Raw genomic sequence first — 20803 nt, 5'->3', positions numbered from 1 at the left:
CACATCTTCAAAAAAATTCGGTCAGGCTCGTAAGGCACGACCTGCCTTTGACAAAGCCACACTGACTATTTCTAAGCATATTATGCCTCTCCAAATGTTCATCAATCCTGCCTCTCAGGATCTTCTCCATCAACTTACCAACCACTGAAGTAAGACTCACTGGGCTATAATTTCCTGGGCTATCTCTACTCTCTTTTTTGAATAATGGAACAACATCCGCAACCCTCCAATCCTCTGGAACCTCTCCCGTCCCCTTTGATGATACAAAGATCATTGTCAGAGGCTCAGCAATCTCCTTTCTCACCTCCCACAGTAGCCTGGGGTACATCCCATCCGGTCCCGGTGACTTATCCATCTTGATGCTTTTCAAAAGCTCCAGCACATCCTCTTTCTTATTATCTACATGCTCAAATTTTTCAGTCTGTCGTAAGTCATCCCTACAATTGCCAAGCTCCTTTTCCATAATGAATACTGAAGCAAAGTATTCATTAAGTACCTCTGCCATCTCCTCCGGTTCCATACACACTTTTCCACTGTCACACTTGATTAGTCCTATTCTCTCACATCTTATCCTCTTGCTTTTCACATACTTGTAGAATGCCTTGGGGTTTTCCTTAATCCTGTCCGCCAAGACCTTCTCATGGCTCCTTCTGGCTCTCCTAATTTCATTCTTAAGCTCCTTCCTGCTAGCCGTATAATTTTCTAGATCTCTTTCATTACCGAGTTTTTTTAACCTTTTGTAAGCTCTTTTCTTCTTGACTAGATTTACAACAGCCTTTGTACACCACAGTTCCTGTACCCTACCTTCCTTTCCCAGTCTCACTGGAATGCAGCTATGTGGAACTCCATGCAAACATCCCCTGAACATTTGTTACATTTCCTCCATACATTTCTCTGAGAACATCTGTTCCCAATTTATGCCTCCAAGTTCCTGCCTGATGGCCTCATATTTCCCCTTACTCTAATTAAACGCTTTCCTAACTTGTCTGTTCCTATCGCTCTCCAACGCTATGGTAAAGGAGATAGAATTGTGATCACTATCTCCAAAGTGCTCTCCCATTGAGAGATCTGACACCTGACCAGGTTCATTTCTCAATACCAGATCAAGTACAGCCTCTCCTCTTGTAGGCTTATCTACATATTGTGTCAAGAAAGCTACCTGAACACACCTAACAAACTCCAGACATCCAGACAGAATGATTTCTATGGTGCATCACTGTAACTGGTAAGGGTCAACAGGAACGTGCCAAATTTCTCTACTGCCCTGAGGAAAACATGTTTGTGAACTTTCTTGGCTGTGATATCGATCAGGATAGGCTATTGCTGATGTTTACTCCTTAGAACCTGAAGCTGTCAACCCTCTCGCCCTCAGCAGTGTTGACGTAGACAGGAATGTATATCGTCATCCTCACTAAAGTCAATGACCAGCTCTTCCGGCCACTTGTTGATGTTCTACAGGGGCTGGCGCTGGGACCACTTCTTTCTACATTGCATGTCAATGATTTGGATGAAGGAATTAATGGCTTTGTGGCCAAGTTTATGGACGAATTGAAGATAGGAAGAGAGGCAGGTAGTGTGGAATAAGCAGAGCGTCTGCAAAAGGATCTAGACTGATTAAGAAAATGGGGAAAGAGATGGCAGGTGGAATATAGTGTCAGGGAGCGTACTGTCATGCACTTGGGTAGAAGGAATAAAGGTATGGATTATTTTCTAAATGGAGAGAAAATTCAAAAATTAGAGGCTCAAGGGACAGGAGGATTCCCTAAAGGCTAACTTGCAGGCTGAGTCAATGGTAAAGAAGGCAAATGCAATGTCAGCATTTGTTTCAAGAGGACTAGAATATACTTTCCAGTTTACTTTCGGAGGTGGAAATGAAGAGAGATAAAGATTGGATTCAGAATTGGCTTGCCTGCAGAAGGCAGAGGGTGGTGGTGGAGGGAGTACATTCATATTGGAGGATTGTGACTAGTGGTGTCCCACAAGGATCTGTTCTGGGACCTCTACTTTTCGTGATTTTTATTAACGACCTGGATGTGGGGTAGAAGGGTGGGTTGACAAGTTTGTAGACGACACAAAGGTTGGTGGTGTTGTAGATAGTGTAGAGGATTGTCAAAGGTTGCAGAGAGACATTGATAGGATGCAGAAGTGGGCTGAGAAGTGGCAGATGGAATTCAAACCGGAGAAGTGTGAGGTGGTACACTTTGGAAGGACAAACTCCAAGGCAGAGTACAAAGTAAATGGCAGGATACTTGGTAGTGTGGAGGAGCAGAGAGATCTCGGGGTACATGTCCACAGATCCCTGAAAGTTGCCTCACAGGGTAGTTAAGAAAGATTATGGGGTGTTAGCTTTCATAAGTCGAGGGATAGAGTTTAAGAGTCGCGATGTAATGATGCAGCTCTATAAAACTCTGGTTAGGCTACACTTGGAGTACTGTGTCCAGTTCTCGTCACCTCACTTTAAGAAGGATGTGGAAGCATTGGAAAGGGTACAGAGGAGATTTACCAGGATGCTGCCTGGTTTAGAGAGTATGCATTATGATCAGAGATTAAGGGAGCTAGGGCTTTACTCTTTGTAGAGAAGGAGGATGAGAGGAGACATGATAGAGGTGTACAAGATAATAAGAGGAATAGATAGAGTGGATAGCCAGCACCTCTTCCCCAGGGCACCACTGCTCAATACACGAGGGCATGCCTTTAAGGTAAAGGGTGGGAAGTTCGAGGGGGATATTAAAGGAAGGTTTTTTACTCAGAGAGTGGTTGGTGCGTGGAATGCACTGCCTGAGTCAGTGGTGGAGGCAGATACACTAGTGAAGTTTAAGAGACTACTAGACAGGTATATGGAGGAATTTAAGGTGGGGGTTATATGGGAGGCAGGGTTTGAGGGTTGGCACAACATTGTGGGCCGAAGGGCCTGTAATGTGCTGTACTATTCTATGTTCTATGTTCTGAAAGAAAGATGTAATGCTGAGGCTTTATAAGACATTGGTCAGACCACACAGAGGACTGTGTGCAGTTTTGGGCCCCTTGTGTAAGAAAATAAGTACTGGCATTGGAGAGGGTCCAGGGGAGGTTCATGAAAATTATCTCAGTAATGTAAGGGTTAACATGTGAGGAGCTTTTGATGGCTCTGGGCCCGTACTTGGATGGAGCTTAGATGAATGAGGAGGGAATCTCATTAAAACCTATTGAATATTGAAAGGCTGAAATAGAATGGATGTGGAGAAGATGTTTCCTATATTAGGGGAGCCTAGGGCCAAGGGCCAAGGGCCAAAGGGCACACAGCACACCCTCAGAATAGAATCAGGTTTATTGTCACTGACGTGTGTCGTGAAATTTGTTAACTTAGCAGCAGCAGTTCAATGCAATACATAACATAGAAGAAAAATAAAATAATAATAAAATAAGTAACTCAATTACAGTATTCGTATATTGAAAGGATTAAAAATCGTGCAACAAACAGAAATAACACATGTTAAAAAAGAGAGGTAGTATACAAGGGTTCAATGTCAATTTAGGAATTGGATGGCAGAGGGGAAGAAGCTGTTCCTGAATCGCTGAGTGTATGCCTCTGGGCTTCTGTATCTCCTACCTGATGGTAACAGTGAGAAAAGGGCATGCCCTGGGTGCTGGAGGTCCTTAATAATGGACGCTGCCTTTCTGAGACACCGCTCCCTGAAGATGTCCTGGGTACTTTGTAGGTTAGTAGCCAAGATGGAGTTGACTAGATTTACAACCTTCTGCAGCTTCTTTCAGACCTGTGCAGTAGCCCCTCCATACCAGACAGTGATGCAGCCTGTCAGAATGCTCTCCACAGTACATCTACAGAAGTTTTGAGTGTATTTGTTGACATACCAAATTTCTTCAAACTCCTAATGAAGTATAGCCGCTGTCTTGCCTTCTTTATAACTGCATTGATTTTTTGGGATCAAGTTAGGTCCTCAGAGAACTTGACATCCAGGAGCTTAGAAACAAAGATAAAAACATAGAAAACCTACAGCACAATACAGGCCCTTCAGCCCACAATGCTGTGCCGAACATGTCCTTACCTTAGAAATCAGCCAGGGTTACCCATAGCCCTCTATTTTTCTGAGCTCCATGTACCTGTCCAGGAGTCTCTTAAAAGACCCCCTCATATCTGCCTCCACCACCATCACCGGCAGCCCATTTCATGCACTCACCACCCTCTGCGTAAAAAACTTATCCCTAACATCTCCTCTGAACCTACTTCCTAGCACCTTAAAACTGTGCCCTCTCGTGCTAGCCATTTCAGCTTTGGGAAAAAGCCTCTGACTATCCACACGATACATGTCTCTCATCATTTTATACACTTACTGAACTTGAAGCTGCTCACTCTCTCCACTTCTGATCCCTCTATGAGGATTGGTATGTGTTTCTTCATTTTACCCTTCCTGAAGTCCACAATCAGCTCTTTCATCTTACTGACGTTGAGTGCCAGGTTGTTGCTGTGACACCACTACACTAGTTGGCATATCGCGCTCCTGTCCGCCCCCTCGACTTCATCTGAGATTTTACCAACAATGGTTGTATCATCAGCAAATATATAGATGGTATTTGAGCTATACCTAGCCACAGAGTCATGGGTATAGAGAGAGTAGAGCAGTGGGCTAAGCACACACCCCTAAGTGCACCAGTGTTGATCGTCAGCGAGGAGGAGATGTCATCACTAATCCACACAGATTGTGGTCTTCCAGTTAGGAAGTCGAGGATCCAATTGCAGAGGGAGGTAGAGAGGTCCAGGTTCTGTAACTTCTCAGTCAGGATTGTGGGAATGATGGTATTAAATGCTGAGCTATAGTCGATGAACGGCATCCTGACATAGGTGTTTGTGTTGTCCAGGTGGTCTAAGACCGTGTGGAGAGCCATTGAGATTGTATTTGCCGTTGATCTATTGTGGCAATAGGTAAATTGCAATGGGTCCAGGACCTTGCTGAGGCAGGAGTTCAGTCTAGTCATGACCAACCTCTCAAAGCATTTCATCACTGTAGATGTGAGTGCTACTGGGTAATAGTCATTAAGACAGCTCACATTATTCTTCTTAGGCACTGGTATAATTGATGCCTTTTTGAAGCAAGTGGGAGCTTCCGCCCGTAGCAGTCAGAGGTTGAAAATGTCCTTGTATACTTCTGCCAGTTGGTTGGCACAGGTTTTCAGAGCCTTGCCGGGTACTCCATCGGGACCTTCTGCCTTGCGAGGGTTCACTCTCTTTAAAGGCCTAACATCGGCCTCTGAGACAGAGATCACCGGGTCATCAGGTGCAACAGAGATCTTCATAGCTGTCATTACACTCTCCCTTTCAAAGTGTGCATAGAAGGTGTTGAATTTAGCTGGTAGTGAAGCATCACTGACAATCATGCTATTGAGTTTTGCTTTGTAGGAAGTAATGTCTTGCAGGCCCTGCCAGGGTTGCCATACATCCGATGTCGCCTCCAACTTTGTTCAGAATTGTTTCTTCACCCTTGAAATAGCCCTCCGCAAATCATACCCGGTTTTCTGGTACAGGCCTGGGTCGCCAAATTTGAATGCCACAGATCTAGCCTTCAGCAGACGACGTACCTCTTGGTTTATCCACGGCTTTTGGTTTGGGAACGTGCACCAAGCCCACACAGGTTTTAATGAAGTTGGCATCAACTGCAGCAGACTCATCCAGGTCCGAAGACGTCCCTTTATAACAGACGCAAGGCAGAATTTCTTTAGCCAGAGGGTGGTGAATCTGTGGATTTTATTGCCTCTGATGGCTGTGAAGGACAAGTCATTTGGTGTACTTAAGGCCGAGCTTGCTAGGTTCTTGATTAGTCAGGGCCAATGACTAACTAAAGGTTTCAGGGAGAAGGCAGGAGAATAGGGTTAAGACTGATAATAAATTAGCCATGATAGAATGGCAGAAAAGACTCAACAGGCGAATGGCCTAATTCTGCTCTCTCTTGCTCTGTTGACATTGAGGGAAATGTTTCTGTCATGACCCCATCTCACTAAGCTCTCTGTCTCTTTCCTGTACTCTGACTCTTTGTTATTTGAGATGCGGTCCACTACAGCAGTATGTACCATCTGCAAACTTGTAGATCAGAGGATCCCACCCTTTTTTTTATGCCATAGACCCCTATCCATTTAGCGAGTAATCCCTGGACCCCAGGTTGGGAACCCCTGGAGATAGAACAGAACTGGCCATGCAGTCACGAGGGTACACGGAGGAGGGTAGGGGCTGAAGACAACCTTGTGGAGCACCAACGTTTAGAATACTCATGGAGGACTTGTTGTTGCGTATTCTTACTGAATATTGTGGGTACATTATACTCATCTCCACGTATCTACAGTGACAGCGTTAAGATCTGGCTGCCAATGCTTCTACAGAGTTCTGAACAGGAATGAACCCTTCACCAACTACGATGACAGATTAAACTAATCCCATCTGCCTGAACATAAACCACACCTCTCCATTCCCTGCATGTTCATTTGTCTACCTAAATACCTCTTAACTTAACTGCCACAGTCATATTGGTTTCCCATCACTCCACCAGCAGGGCTTCCCAGGCACCAGCCACTCATCCTGCCCATCTTCTGTAAGCTTTTCCCTCTCATTTTAAAGTAATCCCCTTTAATATTGGAGGCTTCCACTCTCAGAAGAAGACCCTGATTATCTACCTTATCCACCAACACACTGAAGGCACACCACTGGTGAAACTTTAATAGGAGTTCGAGGAGATTTGGTATCTCACCAAAGTCTCTAGCAAATTTCTACAGATGTACCACCTGTACTGAGCTCTTCGGGCTTGTGCAGGACAACAGAGAGCACTGGGCTCCAAGGTCTTTAAAGAGCACCTGAATTAGTTAATTGTTGCTTAATGAGAGTCGTTAATCATTTAAAGTTCCTTGTGTTTTTCTCGAGCGACTTGCTCTTTATAAAGCGGTCTCTTGGTGCTTTGTTAAGTTTATTTTGATTGGCTTGGGGATTCCTTGTTACTTGTATCATTTAAGCAGATGCCTGATTGGTGCTAATCACAGGGTCCTAGTTTTGAGAATGTTACAACCCGTGGTATCACTTACCAAGCCACCAATGTACTTTTGGAATTCTCATGAATGAACTCTCGTCGCTGTCTCTGTATTGGAGTCTGTCTTTGCTCCGCACTTCAGTTCCAATATTGCGAGTGCACGTCGTGACACCATGGAGAGCATTCTGACTAGTTGCAACACTGTCAGGTGTGGAGACTCAAGGAGACAATGCAGAGGATCAGAAAAAAGCTCAGCCAGTTTACATCATTGGGCACTAACCACACCAGCAACCAGAGCACCTGCAAGAGGCAGTGCCTCGAGAAGGCAGTATATATCATTAAGGTCCTGCACCATACAGGAGATACCCTCTTCTCATTACCATGATCAGGGAAGATGTATAGGAGCATGAGGACACACACTCAATACGTAAGAAACACCTTCTTCCTCTCCTTATGTCTTATCGTATATTTGCAGATGGCAGTAGGAATCGAACCCCGATTTGTGATCACTGTTGCTATAAAGTGATTCCACTAACCACTACACTACCATGCCACCCTTCTCTCCAGCTGAGAAGCTGTTGTTATCTCAATGTTGAGATGTTTCTCTCTACCTCCCTAATAATGAATATATTGTAATTCAAGTTAAAGACTCCTTTAATTAATATTTTTCACAGTCTCATATACAGTAATGTAGAACACAGTCCAGAAAAGAAATCAGTGTTCAAATTTCGAAGACAACATTATGCAGTGCCTGTACCAATTAGATAGAGGAAGTCTAAACATCCAAAAGTCCGTTTGAATCTCAAAAATGTTCCCAAAAGCGTAATGGAGCCACATTGCTTTTTTTCTGACTAATCTACCCACCCACACATACACACAGACAAGACACAAATACAGGGATTTGAATGTGGAGCTGAATGAAACACACAAAAATAAAATTCAGCTAAACTATAAATGTCGATCAGTAATAAATACAAATGTGAAGTTGCCAATCCCGTATAAATGCTTGTGATATCTGGTCTTGAAATACAATTCCACACCAACAACATTCCATGATTGTTTGGCACAGAAACATTGCTGAAGATCACCATGGTTCCAATTCCTGAAAACAAAAATGTCCCTTGAGGATTATACTTCCATATACTATTGATAACAGGCTTGTAAAGAAAACACTGAATTATTTCATAATCCCTGACATCTGAACTATTTTAGAGCACCATGGGATCTCCAAAATTGATGCTGCATTTATGGGCATAGTTAATTCAGTTTTGTTTTTGTGTGAAGCTCTGTTATAGATGATGAAAACACAGTGAATTGATCCCATTTTCCTTCATCACACAAAAATGGAAGACTTTGATCCAATACTAACCATGACTGGTCGAGGAAAATACACACTATACAATAGAAACCGTTTTGTCGCGTTGTGTTAAATATTGACAGTTCAGTAAATATTTCCTGATGTGCAGAAGTCTTTTAGTTTCCAAATTATTTTGATGATCAAGGCAGTTTGGGTTTAAGACAGTAAAAGATAAAGATGAGCTTTGTTTGTCATCTGTACATTGAAACTTCAAAACATACAGTGAAATGTGCGGTTTGTGTCATTGCTTATGATGTTCTGGGGGCAGCCCGCAAAATATTGTCGCGCTTCAGGGCCATGCCCGCAACTCACTCATCCTGACCCACATGTCTTTGGAATGTGGGAGGAAACTCATGCAATCATGGGGTCAACGTACAACCTCCTACAGACGACGGTAGTGGGAATTGAACCCCGATCGGTGATCACTATTGCTATAAAGCGATCGCACTAACCACCATTCACCATGAATCCGTTCTCTCCAGCTCAGCTGCTTGTTATCTCAATGTATGCAGGTTCGTCTGTTACCTCCCTACTAATGAATGTATTGTAATTCAAGTTAAATAACCCTTTAATTAATATTTCTCATATACACTAATGTAGAGCGCAGTCCAGAGAAGAATTTGGAGTTCAAATTTAGGAGAAAGCAATGCAGTGTGCCTGCTCTAATCAGAAACAGGAAGTCTGAAAATCTCAAAAAAGTCACACAGGCAATGTAGTTCAAAGTGCTTTCCAACAGGATAATGTAAAAATAAAAGGCAATAAAATGTTACTTAAAAACAACATTAAATAAATAGGTTTTGAACTGGCGTTTCAATGTAACAATTAAGTCTCCATCCCTTATAGTTTTAGGTATTAAGTTCCACCGTACAGGAGTAAAATACAGAGATATGAATTTTTCGGTGGGAAAGTTGTGTTAAATATTGACACAGTTTAGTTAATATTTTCTGATGTGTATAAAAAGATTATTAATTTCAAAATTATTTTGATCTTTTTCTGTGTAACAGAAAATAATTACTGAACTCTGTCAATATTTAACACCTTGTGATAAAACCACTTCTGTCGTATTGTGTGCATTTTCCTCAACCTGGTTAATTGAAGGGACTCTTTCCTGCCAAAGTGAAAACAAATTTCTACAAATTGGTCTAAATTTATTACAATTATTAAACACAAAATAATTGATTGCATAATTACTCACTCCCTTCAAGTCAGTATTTAGTAGATGCACCTTGGCAGCAATTACAGCCTTGAGTCTGTGTGGACAGTCTCTATCAGCTTTGCACATCCGGCCACTGCAATTTTTCCCCATTCTTCCATACAAAACTGCTCAAGCTCTGTCAGATTGCATGGGGATTGTGAGTTAACAGCCCTTTTCAAGTGCAGCCACAAATTGTCAATTGGTTTAAAGTCTGAACTCTGACTTGGCTTTATGCTTGGGGTCATTGTCTTGCTGGAAAACAAAACTTTTCCCAAATCACAGTTCTCTTGCAAACTTCATCAGGTTTTCCTCCAGGATTTCCCTGTATTTTGCTGAATTCATTTTAGGCCTCTACCTTCACAAGCCTTCCAGGGCCTCCTGCAGTGAAGCATCCCCATAATACGATGCAGCCACCACCATGTGTCACGGTAGGGATGGTGTGTTTTTGATGATGTGCAGTGCTTGGTCATAGCCAAAAAGCCCAATTCTGGTTTCATCAGACCATAGAACCTTCTTCCAGCTGACTTCAGAGTCTCCCACATGCCTTTTTACAAACTCTAGCTGAGATTTCATGTGAGTTTTTTTTCTCTTTACCACTCTCCCATACAGCTGTGACTGGTGAAGCACCCAGGCAACGGTTGTTGTATGCACAGTCTCTCCCATCTCAGCACTGAAGCTTGTAACTCCTCCAGAGTTGTCATAGGATTCTTGGTGGCCTCCATCACTAGTCCCCTTCTTGCACAGTCACTCAGTTTTTGAGGACAGCCTGCTCTAGGCAGATTTACAGCTGTGTCATATTCTTTCCATTTCTTGATGATTGACTTAACTGTACTCCAATAGATATTCAGTGACTTGAACATTTTCTTATATCCACCTCCTGATTTGTGCTTTTTCAATACCTTTTCTTTTGTCTTCATGGTGTAGCTTTTGCCAGGATACTGACTCATTCCAGACACAGGTGTCTTTTTAATACAATCAATTGAAACACCTTTACTACACATAGGTCTCCAAAACCAGATCTCCATTTAACTAATTATGTGACTTCTAAAATCAATTGGCTGCAGCAGTGATGACTTTGTGTGTCATATTAAGGGGGGGGGGTGAATACCTATGCAATCAACTATTTTGTGTTTTATATTTGTAATTATTTTAGATCACTTTGTAGCAATCTGCTTTCACTTTGACATGAAAGTGTAAAGAAACAAATTAAATGCACTGTGATTCAACGTTATAAAACAATAAAGCATGAAAACTTCTAGGGGATGGGGGATACTTTTCATAGGCACTACATTCATGGTTTCACAAGATTACTTTCCAACAGGAAGTCATATAGTAGGGTTCTGTAATGGGTGGAAACATGCATAATCTACAACCACCGACATTGAGTTAGGGTTCCCTTTAAGAGGCTGGTCTGACGTGATGGCGTGGTGACGTGGTTTTTTAAATTCACTTCATGTTCTGTGTTTCGTTGAACATGTCGGCCAATGCAGTCACTTTGAAACTGCTGGAGTTTTGGGAGCAAGATGCTATCACTTGGTTTGTACAAGCCAAGGCCGAATTCACGCCGAGAGAAATCTCCACAGACAAGATTACACCAGATATTACTGTGTAGTGGCGTCACTCAGTAGTTCCACGGCAGCCAGAGTGGTGAGTTTGATTGAACACCCATCTGAACACGATAAATATCGATCACTGAAACCCACCTTTTACAGACATTTGGATTATCGGATTCTGAGATTTAGATTTCCTTTTTGTTTACCTGTATAAGGTACTTGTTGCCAGTGTCCAAATCTGAACACGTATCTCATCTCCACACACTTTTCAAGTGCTTAAACCAACGTGGGTTGATTATTAACCCATGTGAAGCCCCTCCCATCAAAAGTAGCCGCGACTATGGAATTCCCACAATCCCGCACTACTAAAAACTACAGGAGTTTTTAGCATGGTGAATTTCTATCACTGCTTCATTCCACAAGCTGCTGAACTTATGGTCCCCCTGGATAGAGTGCTTAAAGGTAATGTCCCTAGTCACATGCTTGACTGACCAGGGCATTTTGATGATACAAAACGAGCTCTTTCCATTGTAATCCCACTGGTGCCCCCACTCCCCAACACACCCTATAGCCATTACTGCTGATGTCTCAGACTATGCTGAGGGTGTTGAGCATGAACAGTTGGTCGGGGGCGTGTGGCAGCCGCTCACCTTCTCCAGCCGGCAGTTCTGTCCTCCCGGAAGGAAGCACAGCACCTTTAATGAGCTTCTCAGTCTCTATTTCACTGTGTGCCATTTTCCTTTTCTTCCAGAGGGTTGTCAATCACAGCATTTGTTGACCACAAACCCCTCGTGCACGCACTGGCCAAAATGTCAGAACCGTGGTCTGTATGGCAGCAAAGTCACCTGGACTACGTATTAGAGTTCACAATGGACATACAACATTTCAGGGGGAAAAATAGTACTGTGGCTGATTGCCTCTCACGGCCGTGCACATAGAGATTGGCTATGCTGATACGGCAGCCGACAAGCTCCTGACCCAGAGGTCCAGGCTGACACGGCAGCCGACCGAGCTCCTGACCCAGAGGTCCAGGCTCACCGAGCAGCAGTCATGGGCCTGCAGTTGGCTGACATTGAGTTCAGGAAGCTGGTGTCTTTCTCCTGAGCAGTACCTCAACCATTCACCCTCGCCCCATAGTGCCTGTAAACTGGAGGTGGACGGTTTTCATCTCCATTCCTGGCTTCTCGCATCCGGGCCAGAAGGCCTCATAGAAACTGGTTACACTAAGTTTGTTTGACATGGCTTTTGAAAGACATGCATGATCGGCGTGCAGCCGGTGTTGAGTGCCCAAGGGCAAACATTTACCACTGTGTTCGGGTGCCACTGGCACTTTTTGAGATTCCTAAGAGATGGTTTGTACCATGTCAATGTGGACCTGGTCCTCTTCCCTCCTCCCGCAGTTTCACACATCTCCTTACCGTGGTGGACCGTGCCACCAGGTGACCAGACAATGTCCCTCTAGTATTGACGACGGCTGTAGATGTGGCTCGGGTGTTCATCAGCACCTGGGTTGCATGGTTTGGCACCTCGTCTGATATTTCCTTTCACCAGAGTCCCCAATTCATGTTAGACCTCTGGGCTGTGCTGGCCCAGGGCCTCTGCATTAAGCTACATTACACCACGACATATCACCCACAGCCCAATGTTTCCTGTTCCTTAAAAGGCTGCTCTGAGGGCTTCCCTCACCGATGAGTGTTGGCATGTTCGTCTCCCATGACTCCTGCTGGGGCTCAGAACTACTCCAAAAGAGGGCTTGTAGTCGTCTGCAGCCGAGTTGGCAAACGGGCAGCTGTTACGAGTGCCAGGTGATTTTATTCCTGACACTACGGCCGCCTGGTTGGCCTCCCAACAACATCCTACCCTCCTCGGTAAATTCAATTCCTTTTTACCTCCCAACATGGAATCCAGCACTCTTGGGTTCCTGTTGACCTATTCCACCTCCTTTGTTTTTGTCCGACACCAACATCCCCTTAGGCCCCCTTACAATGGCCCATTCCACATTTTGGAATGGAGCGAAAAAACCTTTATCATAGATAGGAGAGGTAAAACTGAATGTATTTTGGTAGATGGCCTTAAACCAGCCTACCAAAAGTTGGAGCGTTCTGCTGCCCTGCCCCTGGTGTCACAACATGACCATGAGTGTGTCAAGACATCTCTGGATGAGCTAGAGGTATCTACTCTTCCTCTACCCATGGAACATAAGACCCAAGTCAGGCAGCTCATCCAAGCTCCAGACGGGCTCACAATGTTGGTTTTAGTGAATTCTGCTGGGGCCTGTGTAGGGTAACGTAATGGCTGCAAACATATCTACAATTCACAACCATCGATATTGAGTTGGGGTTCACTTGAAAAGGCTGGTCCGATGAGATGACATAATGACATGAAGTTTTTTACCATGATTTATGCTCTGTGTTTCTCTGACAATAAAGAAAACCTACACAATGATTACTAGCAGTATTTGCTCTTTGAACTGTGAAACTTTAGAATTTATAAAACAGACATTACAGTACCTGTCCTGTGTATGCAAAGTCCAGAGCTTGTTTCAAACCCAGACTGGTCACTCCATGTAGATTCACTTCCTCAGCCACACTCTCCACCATGCAAAGACTAAACATGGCCTGGAAATGAAATAAAAATTGATTAATTTTATCGATCAGTCACTTAAAACAGAGGGTAAAGCATTGACTCTATGTCATTGACAGATGTAAGACCATAAGACCATAACTTATAGCAGAAGTAGGCTATTTGGCCCATCAGGTCTGCTCCTTCGCCCCGTAACCCTTCATGCCCTGACCATCAAGAATCTATCAACCTCAGTCTTAAATATGCATAAAGACTTGGCCTCCACGGCTGCCTGTGGCAAAGAACTCCACAGATTCACCACTCTCTGGCTAAAGAAATTCCTCCATATCCGTTCTAAAAGGACACCCCTCTGTTCTGAGGTTGTGTCCTCTGGTCTTAAACTCTCCCACCACAGGAAATATCCTCTCCACATCCACTCTATCAAGGCCTTTCACCATTCAATAGGTTTCAATGAGGTCACCCCTCATTCTTCTGAATTCTAGTGAATAAAGGCCCAGAGCCATCAAACACATTTCATATGACAAGCCTAAAATCATTTTCATGAACCTCCTTTGAACCCTCTCCAGTTTCAGCACATATTTTATAAGATAGGGGGCCCAAAGCTGCTCACAATACTCCAAGTAAGGCATTACATCCTTACTTTTGTATTCTAGTCCCCTTGAAATGAATGTTAACATTGCATTTGCCTTCCTCACCAGAGTCAACCTGTATACTAACCTTTAGGGCATCCTGCACAAGGACTCCCAAGTCCCCTTGCACTTCAATTTTTCTGTATTTTCTCTCCATGTAGAAAATAGTCAACCCTTTCATTTCTTCTACCAAAGTGCATGACCACACACATCTTGACACTGTATTCCATCTGCCATTTCTCTGACCATTCTCCGAATCTGTTTAAGCCCTTCTGTAGCCTCTCTACTTCCTCAAAACTACCTGCCCCTCCACCTATCTTCATATCATCCGCAAACTTTGCAACAAGCCATCAATTGTATCATACAAATTACTGACATAAGATGTAAAAAGAACTGTTCCCAACTCAAACCCCTGTGGAACACCACTAGTCACCAGCAGCCAGACAGAAAAGGTTCCCTTCATTCCCACTCTTTGCCTCCTGTCAATCAGCCACTGCTTTAACATGCTGGAATCGTTCCTTTCATAATAGGCTCATAGCCCATTTAAACCTCTGCGTTGACCACAACGTGGCAGATGTGTGTTCATGGCAGCTTAGATCTGAGAGGAAATCTGATAGAAGTTTATAAAATTATCAGAAGTAAAGATGGAGTAGATAGACAGCATCTTTTTCCCAGGACGGAAATGTCTAATACCAGGGCCATGTAATTAGGTAAGGTTGACGGTGGGGGGGGGGGGGGGGGGTGTTATTTCGAAGGAGGTGTGAGGGGCAACTTTTTTTTAAACAGAGAGTGGAGGGTGCCTGGAATGTTCTGCCTGGGGTAGTGATAGAGACATTTAGCAATATTTAGCAACAATTGGATAGGCACTTGAAAGTGAGGAATGTGGAAGGATAGGGACGCTGTGCAGGCAGAAGAGATTAGATCAGTTGGCTATTTGATTATTGATTTAATTGGATCAGCACAACATTGTGGGCTGAAGGCCCTGTTCCTGTGCTGTATGCCCATGGAACTGTTGATCCCGTCCAGTCTCTGGGGATCAACATCCTCAATGCACTTCCGGATGAAACTCGTAACCCCATCCGTAAACTCGGAGGCATCCTCATCAAGGAAGAAGGAGGAGGAGAATAGAGGGAGAAGGAGGGGGAGACTAGAGGGAGAAGGAGGGGGGAGAAGGAGTGGTGGGAAGGAGGGGGGAGGGAGTGGGAGAGGGATGAAGGAGAGGGATGAAGGAGAGGGGAAGGAGGGAGGGAATAAAGGTAGAAGGAGGGGGAATAGAGTTAGAAGGAGGGGGAAAATAGAGGGAGGAGGAGAGAGAACAGCTTTGTCCATGCATTTGCCTGCAACAGCAACTCACTCACTCATTTGGCACAAAGCTGGCACAGGCAGCAACACAATCTCCTTCATGCCGAGCTCAAACCAAAGTCCACACACCTCCAAATTCCTCAACCTGTTATGCAATTCCTTTTCGGACATTGCTTTATATTTTATTTATTAATGTTGCTTTTTAAATGATTACATTAAATCCTAGTATCACACTAAAGACACAACATTGATAACTTTTACATGCGTGCGTGCAAACACTTAACTGAGCACTGACCACAATTTATTAACTCATTTTCAGAGACTCTACAATTCATGTTCTCAGAATTATTTGTTACTATTATTATTACATATTTTTTGTATTTGCACAGTTTGTCTTCTGTCCATTGGTTGTTGTCAGTCTTTGTGTGCAGTTTTTCATTGATCCTATTGTATTTCTTTGTTCGACTGTGAATGCTGTAAGAAAATTAATCTCAGGGTTGTATATGATAACACATACAAACTTTGCTAATAACTTTACTTTGAACTTTGTGTCTGTGTGTCTATCTGTCTGTCTCTCTGTCTGTCGTCTTTGCCAACTTGTGTCCCGTGCATCCGTCTTCCCTGCTTTTACCAAAGGTCCAACAGCTTAAAGAACAGAGGTTCTAGTATTTGAATAAACATGACTTAAGTTATTCCATTGGATACAAAGTTATGTTCTCTCCACTTACAATGGCCAATTCCTTGCCAGCCACTGCCTCAATACAGTTCTTATCATCCAGTCTTCTCCACTAAATACTCTAGTGAAATTCTATAGATGTACCATGGAAAACACTCTGACTGGTTTCATCACTGCCTGGGATGGAGGGGCCTCTGTACAGTATCAGAAAAAGCTGCTGAAAGTTGCAAACTCATCCAGCTCTATCACAAGCACAATCCTCCCCACCATCGAAACATCTTCAAAAGTTAATGCTCAGAAAGATTACACTATAGTAACCATCGTTAGTAACCCTCACCATCAAGGACATGCTCTCTTCTCGTTGGTACCATTGAGGAGAAGGTACAGGAGCCTGAAGGTACACACTCAATCGTTCAGAAAGTGTTTCTCCCCATCCAGCATCAGATTTCTGAGCAGTCCATAAACCCATGAACACAGCCTCATTTTGCTCTATCTTTGGACTATCTATTTTATATATTTCTTATTGCAATTGATAGTAATTTTGAAAGGTATTGAGCTGCGTTGCTGCCGGAAATCAACACATTTCACAACACATGTCAATGATAATAAGCCTGATTCTGATCTATCCCAAGTACAACTTCTGCTTCTTCTGCTCTGAGCACCACTGTCTGCCACTCTGAGTACTCCACACACAAACACGCTGCTCTTACCCACTCAACCCCCACACCTCATGCCAGGCCGTGTTCCTCACTGAATGAAATCCATCTGGAAGTCAGCAATCCTCCTCCATACTGCTGCATCCTTCTTGCAGAAAAGATAACCATGATTGAACTAGTAACCACGAGCCTCATCCCTTCCAGTTCTCATTATTTCCAGCATCTTTCTTCCATATCCTACTCACAATTTCCCTAAATCTGAGCTTTTGTTACCTCATTCTGTCTCATGTCCCACATGCTGCTTCAACCACAGAACCACAAAACCTTTTCTACTTGCTTAAGACCAAAAGATAGAGGAGTAGAATTAAGCAATTCGACCAGTTGAGACTTTTCCACCATTCCACCATGGCCGATTGATTACCCCCTTCAATCCATTCTCCTGCCTTCTACCCATAATCTTTGATGCCCTGACTAATCAAGAAACTATCAATCTCCGCTTGGCCTCTAAAACTATCTGTGGAAATTAATTCCACAGATTCACCACCATCAGGCTAAAGAAATTCTACACCATGACTGAATCAGCTGAATTCTGAGGCTGTGCCCTCTGGTCCCAGGCTCCCCCGACTATAGGAAACATCCTCTCCACATCCAGTCTGTCTAGGCCTTTCAATATTCAATAGATTTCAACAAGATCCCCCTTCATTCTTCTAAGCCCCAGCAAGTACAGGCCCAACGCCATCATACGCTCCTGATATGTGAACCAATTAATTCCCAGGATTATTAACCAAGAGCCTTCCGATTCAAAATGCCCCTTCTACTCCAGAGAACCTACATAAAGATTGAGCGAGCTAGGGGTTTTCTCTTTGGAGCCAAGGAGGATGAGGGATGCTTTGACAGAGGTGTATAAGATCATCAGTGACTTATAAAGTCTTACAGTGCTTATAAAATGTATTCACCCCCCCAGATGTTTTCATGTTTTATTGTTTTACAACATTGAATCCCAGTGGATTTAATTTGTTCTTATTTGACACTGATCAACAGAAAAATACTCTTCTGTGTCAAGTGAAAACAGATCTCTACAAAGTGATCCAAATTAATTACAAATATAAAATACAAAATAATTGATTGCATAATTATTCACCCCCTTTAATATGACACACCAAATCATCACTGCTGCAGCCAATTGGTTTTAGAAGTCACATAGTCTCGTACTCTCAGTCGCTTCACGCCACAGAAACAGGCATAAGCACCGACCTGATGGGCCAGAAGGCTTGGGACAGACTTTAAGTAAAATGTAAAAAGGAAGGGTTAGATTGATCTTGAGTAGGTAAGAAGGACAGCACACAAATGTGGGCTGAAGGGCCTGCATGGTGCTGTACTCTTTGATTTTCTATTATTGATGGCTCTGATTGCAATAAAAATGCATTTGATCTAAAAGCTTGCTTTTGCTATTCCTATGTATGAGAGGGGTGTGGAGGGTATGGGCTATTGGCCCTGGGCAGGTCAGTGAAAATCAGCAGAATAATAGTTTGGCACTGACGAGGTGTGTTCAAAGGCCTGTTTCCGTGCTGTAGTGTTCTGTGACTCTACCGCGGTAGACGAGTTTCGCATTTCACTTCTCATGAGTAGCAGTCAACTCACAGCAAAATCAGTTAGTAGTCACTTCTTTGAAAGGATAAATGCACACAGTAGCAGTTTTGAACACCAGAAGGACAAATATAAAGACATTGATGAATTACTTCGATGAAAGATTCATGCTCTGCTCTGAAATTGTTAATGCCACTACTGGGTTTCAATTGAGCAGATTAAGTCAGGATTAGAAAAAAATGTGGCATTGGATGAATTACCCTTTCACATGAAACCTTTCAGAAAGCACCCTTCAAGGTCGTGGATAATTTCTTGTCTCCTTCAGCAAATAAAGAAGAGAACTCATCATAAATCAAACAGTACTTGTTCTGCAGAAGCAATAACTAGAAAAGTCAGGCAGATTTACCTCATTTAAATTTTATTATTTCAATAAAAGATCAGAATACATTCTACTTAAAATCAAATTATGATGTCAAAGAACTAAAAATCTCTTCAGTTTAAGGAAAATTTCAAAATCATTCTATTAATTAAACGTAGAAATTGAATAACCTGGTGTGAAGCTCATGAATACTGATCATTATCTCTGTATAACACATATCTAAACAAGCCACAAGATATCCAAATATTCACCTGTGTTCTCAATAATATCTTTATTAACCTGATTCAAGACGAAATTTCATAGGGAATCATAAACACAGGAGATTCTACATATCCCGAGAAATACACACAAAACACTGGAGGCACTCAGCAGTTCAGGCAGCGTCTACAAAGCGAAATAAACAGTGGACATTTCGGGCCAAGACCCTTCATAAGGAGTTGTTTGTGGGATTAAGTATTTTCTCAAAAGGTACCTCAGAATTAATCTGAGTTGCTGTTTGAGGAAATATTTCTTAAGCCAACAGTATCTGATTTTACATTACGAGGGGTGATTGATAAGTTCGTGGCCTAAGGTAGAAGGAGTCAATTTTAGAAAACCTAGCACATTTATTTTTCCTACATTTACACACTTAGTCCAGCCATCGTGGAGCATACGGATCCCTTCTTTGTAGAAGTTGGCATCTTGGATCTCCAGAAGTGGTCCACAGCAGGGGTGATTGATAAGTTTGTGGCCTAAGGTAGAAGGAGATGAATTATTAACTTCAAACTTTCTGCATTTTCACTCAAAGAGTTGAACTGCACGTGCATGTAACGAGAGCTGTATAACTCATCTCCTTCTACCTTAGGCCACAAACTTATCAATCACCCCTGCTGTGGACCAACTGGAGGTCCAAGACGCTCGCTTTACATGCACGTGCAGTTCAACTCTTTGAGTGATAATGCAGAAAATTTGAAGTTAATAACTCATCTCCTTCTACCCTGGGGCCACGAACTTATCAATCACCCCTGCTGTGGACCACTTCTACAAAGAAGGGATTCGTATGCTCCACGACTGCTGGACTAAGTGTGTAAACGTAGGAGGGGACTATGTTGAAAAAGAAATGTGCTAGGTTTTCTAAACTTGACTCCTTCTACCTTCAGCCATGAACTTATCAATCACCCCTTATATTGTGGTATGGTTTCATCAATTCCACAGACAACTGAAAAAGATATCAGTTTTTCAATTTACAAACTCCCTTGTACCTAAGGCCAAAATGCCATTTTCTTTCTTAACTTATTGTCAGACCTGCCTGCTACCGTTCAGTGATTCCTGCACGAGGACACTGGATCACTCTGACCCACTCATTTGTAATCTAGCTCCTTTTAAACCATAAGACATATAAAAACAAAACTAGGCCATTCAGCCCATCGAGTCTGCTCCACCATTCCATCATGGCTGATTTATTATCCCCCTCAATCCCAGTCTCTGGCCTTCTCCGCATAACCTTTGCCACCCTGATGAATCAAAAGCCTATCAATTTCTGCTTTAAATATATTCAATAACATGGCCTCCACAGTCATCTGTAGCAATGAATTCCACAGATACCTGTATATGTGAAGGATTACTTGGACATTAACCTTTAGGGTATCCTGCACAAAGACCCCCAAGTCCCTTTGCATCTCTGCATTTTGAATTCTCTCCCCATCTGATTAATAGTCTGCCCGTTTATTTCTTCCACCAAAGTGCATGACCATACACTTTCCAACATTGTATTTCATTTGCCACTTCTTTGCCCATTCCCCTAAACTGCCTAAGTCTCTCTGCAGGCTCTCTGTTTCCTCAACACTACCCGCTCCTCCACCTATCTTTGTATCATCAGCAAATTTAGCCACAAAACCAT

At 43.0% G+C, this 20803-nt stretch overlaps 1 protein-coding gene across 2 annotated transcripts in view; it reads right to left on the bottom strand.

Moving 5' to 3' along the window:
* The window catches only part of klhl32 (kelch-like family member 32), a 283337-nt gene that overhangs the window by 201072 nt on the left and 61462 nt on the right, over positions 1-20803 (bottom strand). For both annotated transcript variants that reach the window (XM_072279440.1, XM_072279447.1), the window contains exon 5: positions 13623-13730. In XM_072279440.1, the coding sequence (XP_072135541.1) occupies positions 13623-13730 (108 nt within the window). The remainder of the gene's footprint in view (positions 1-13622; positions 13731-20803) is intronic.

The sequence above is a fragment of the Mobula birostris genome, chromosome 2 (assembly GCF_030028105.1).
Source record: "Mobula birostris isolate sMobBir1 chromosome 2, sMobBir1.hap1, whole genome shotgun sequence".
Lineage (NCBI taxonomy): Eukaryota > Metazoa > Chordata > Chondrichthyes > Myliobatiformes > Myliobatidae > Mobula > Mobula birostris.
This window is presented reverse-complemented; position numbering and strand designations above follow the sequence as displayed.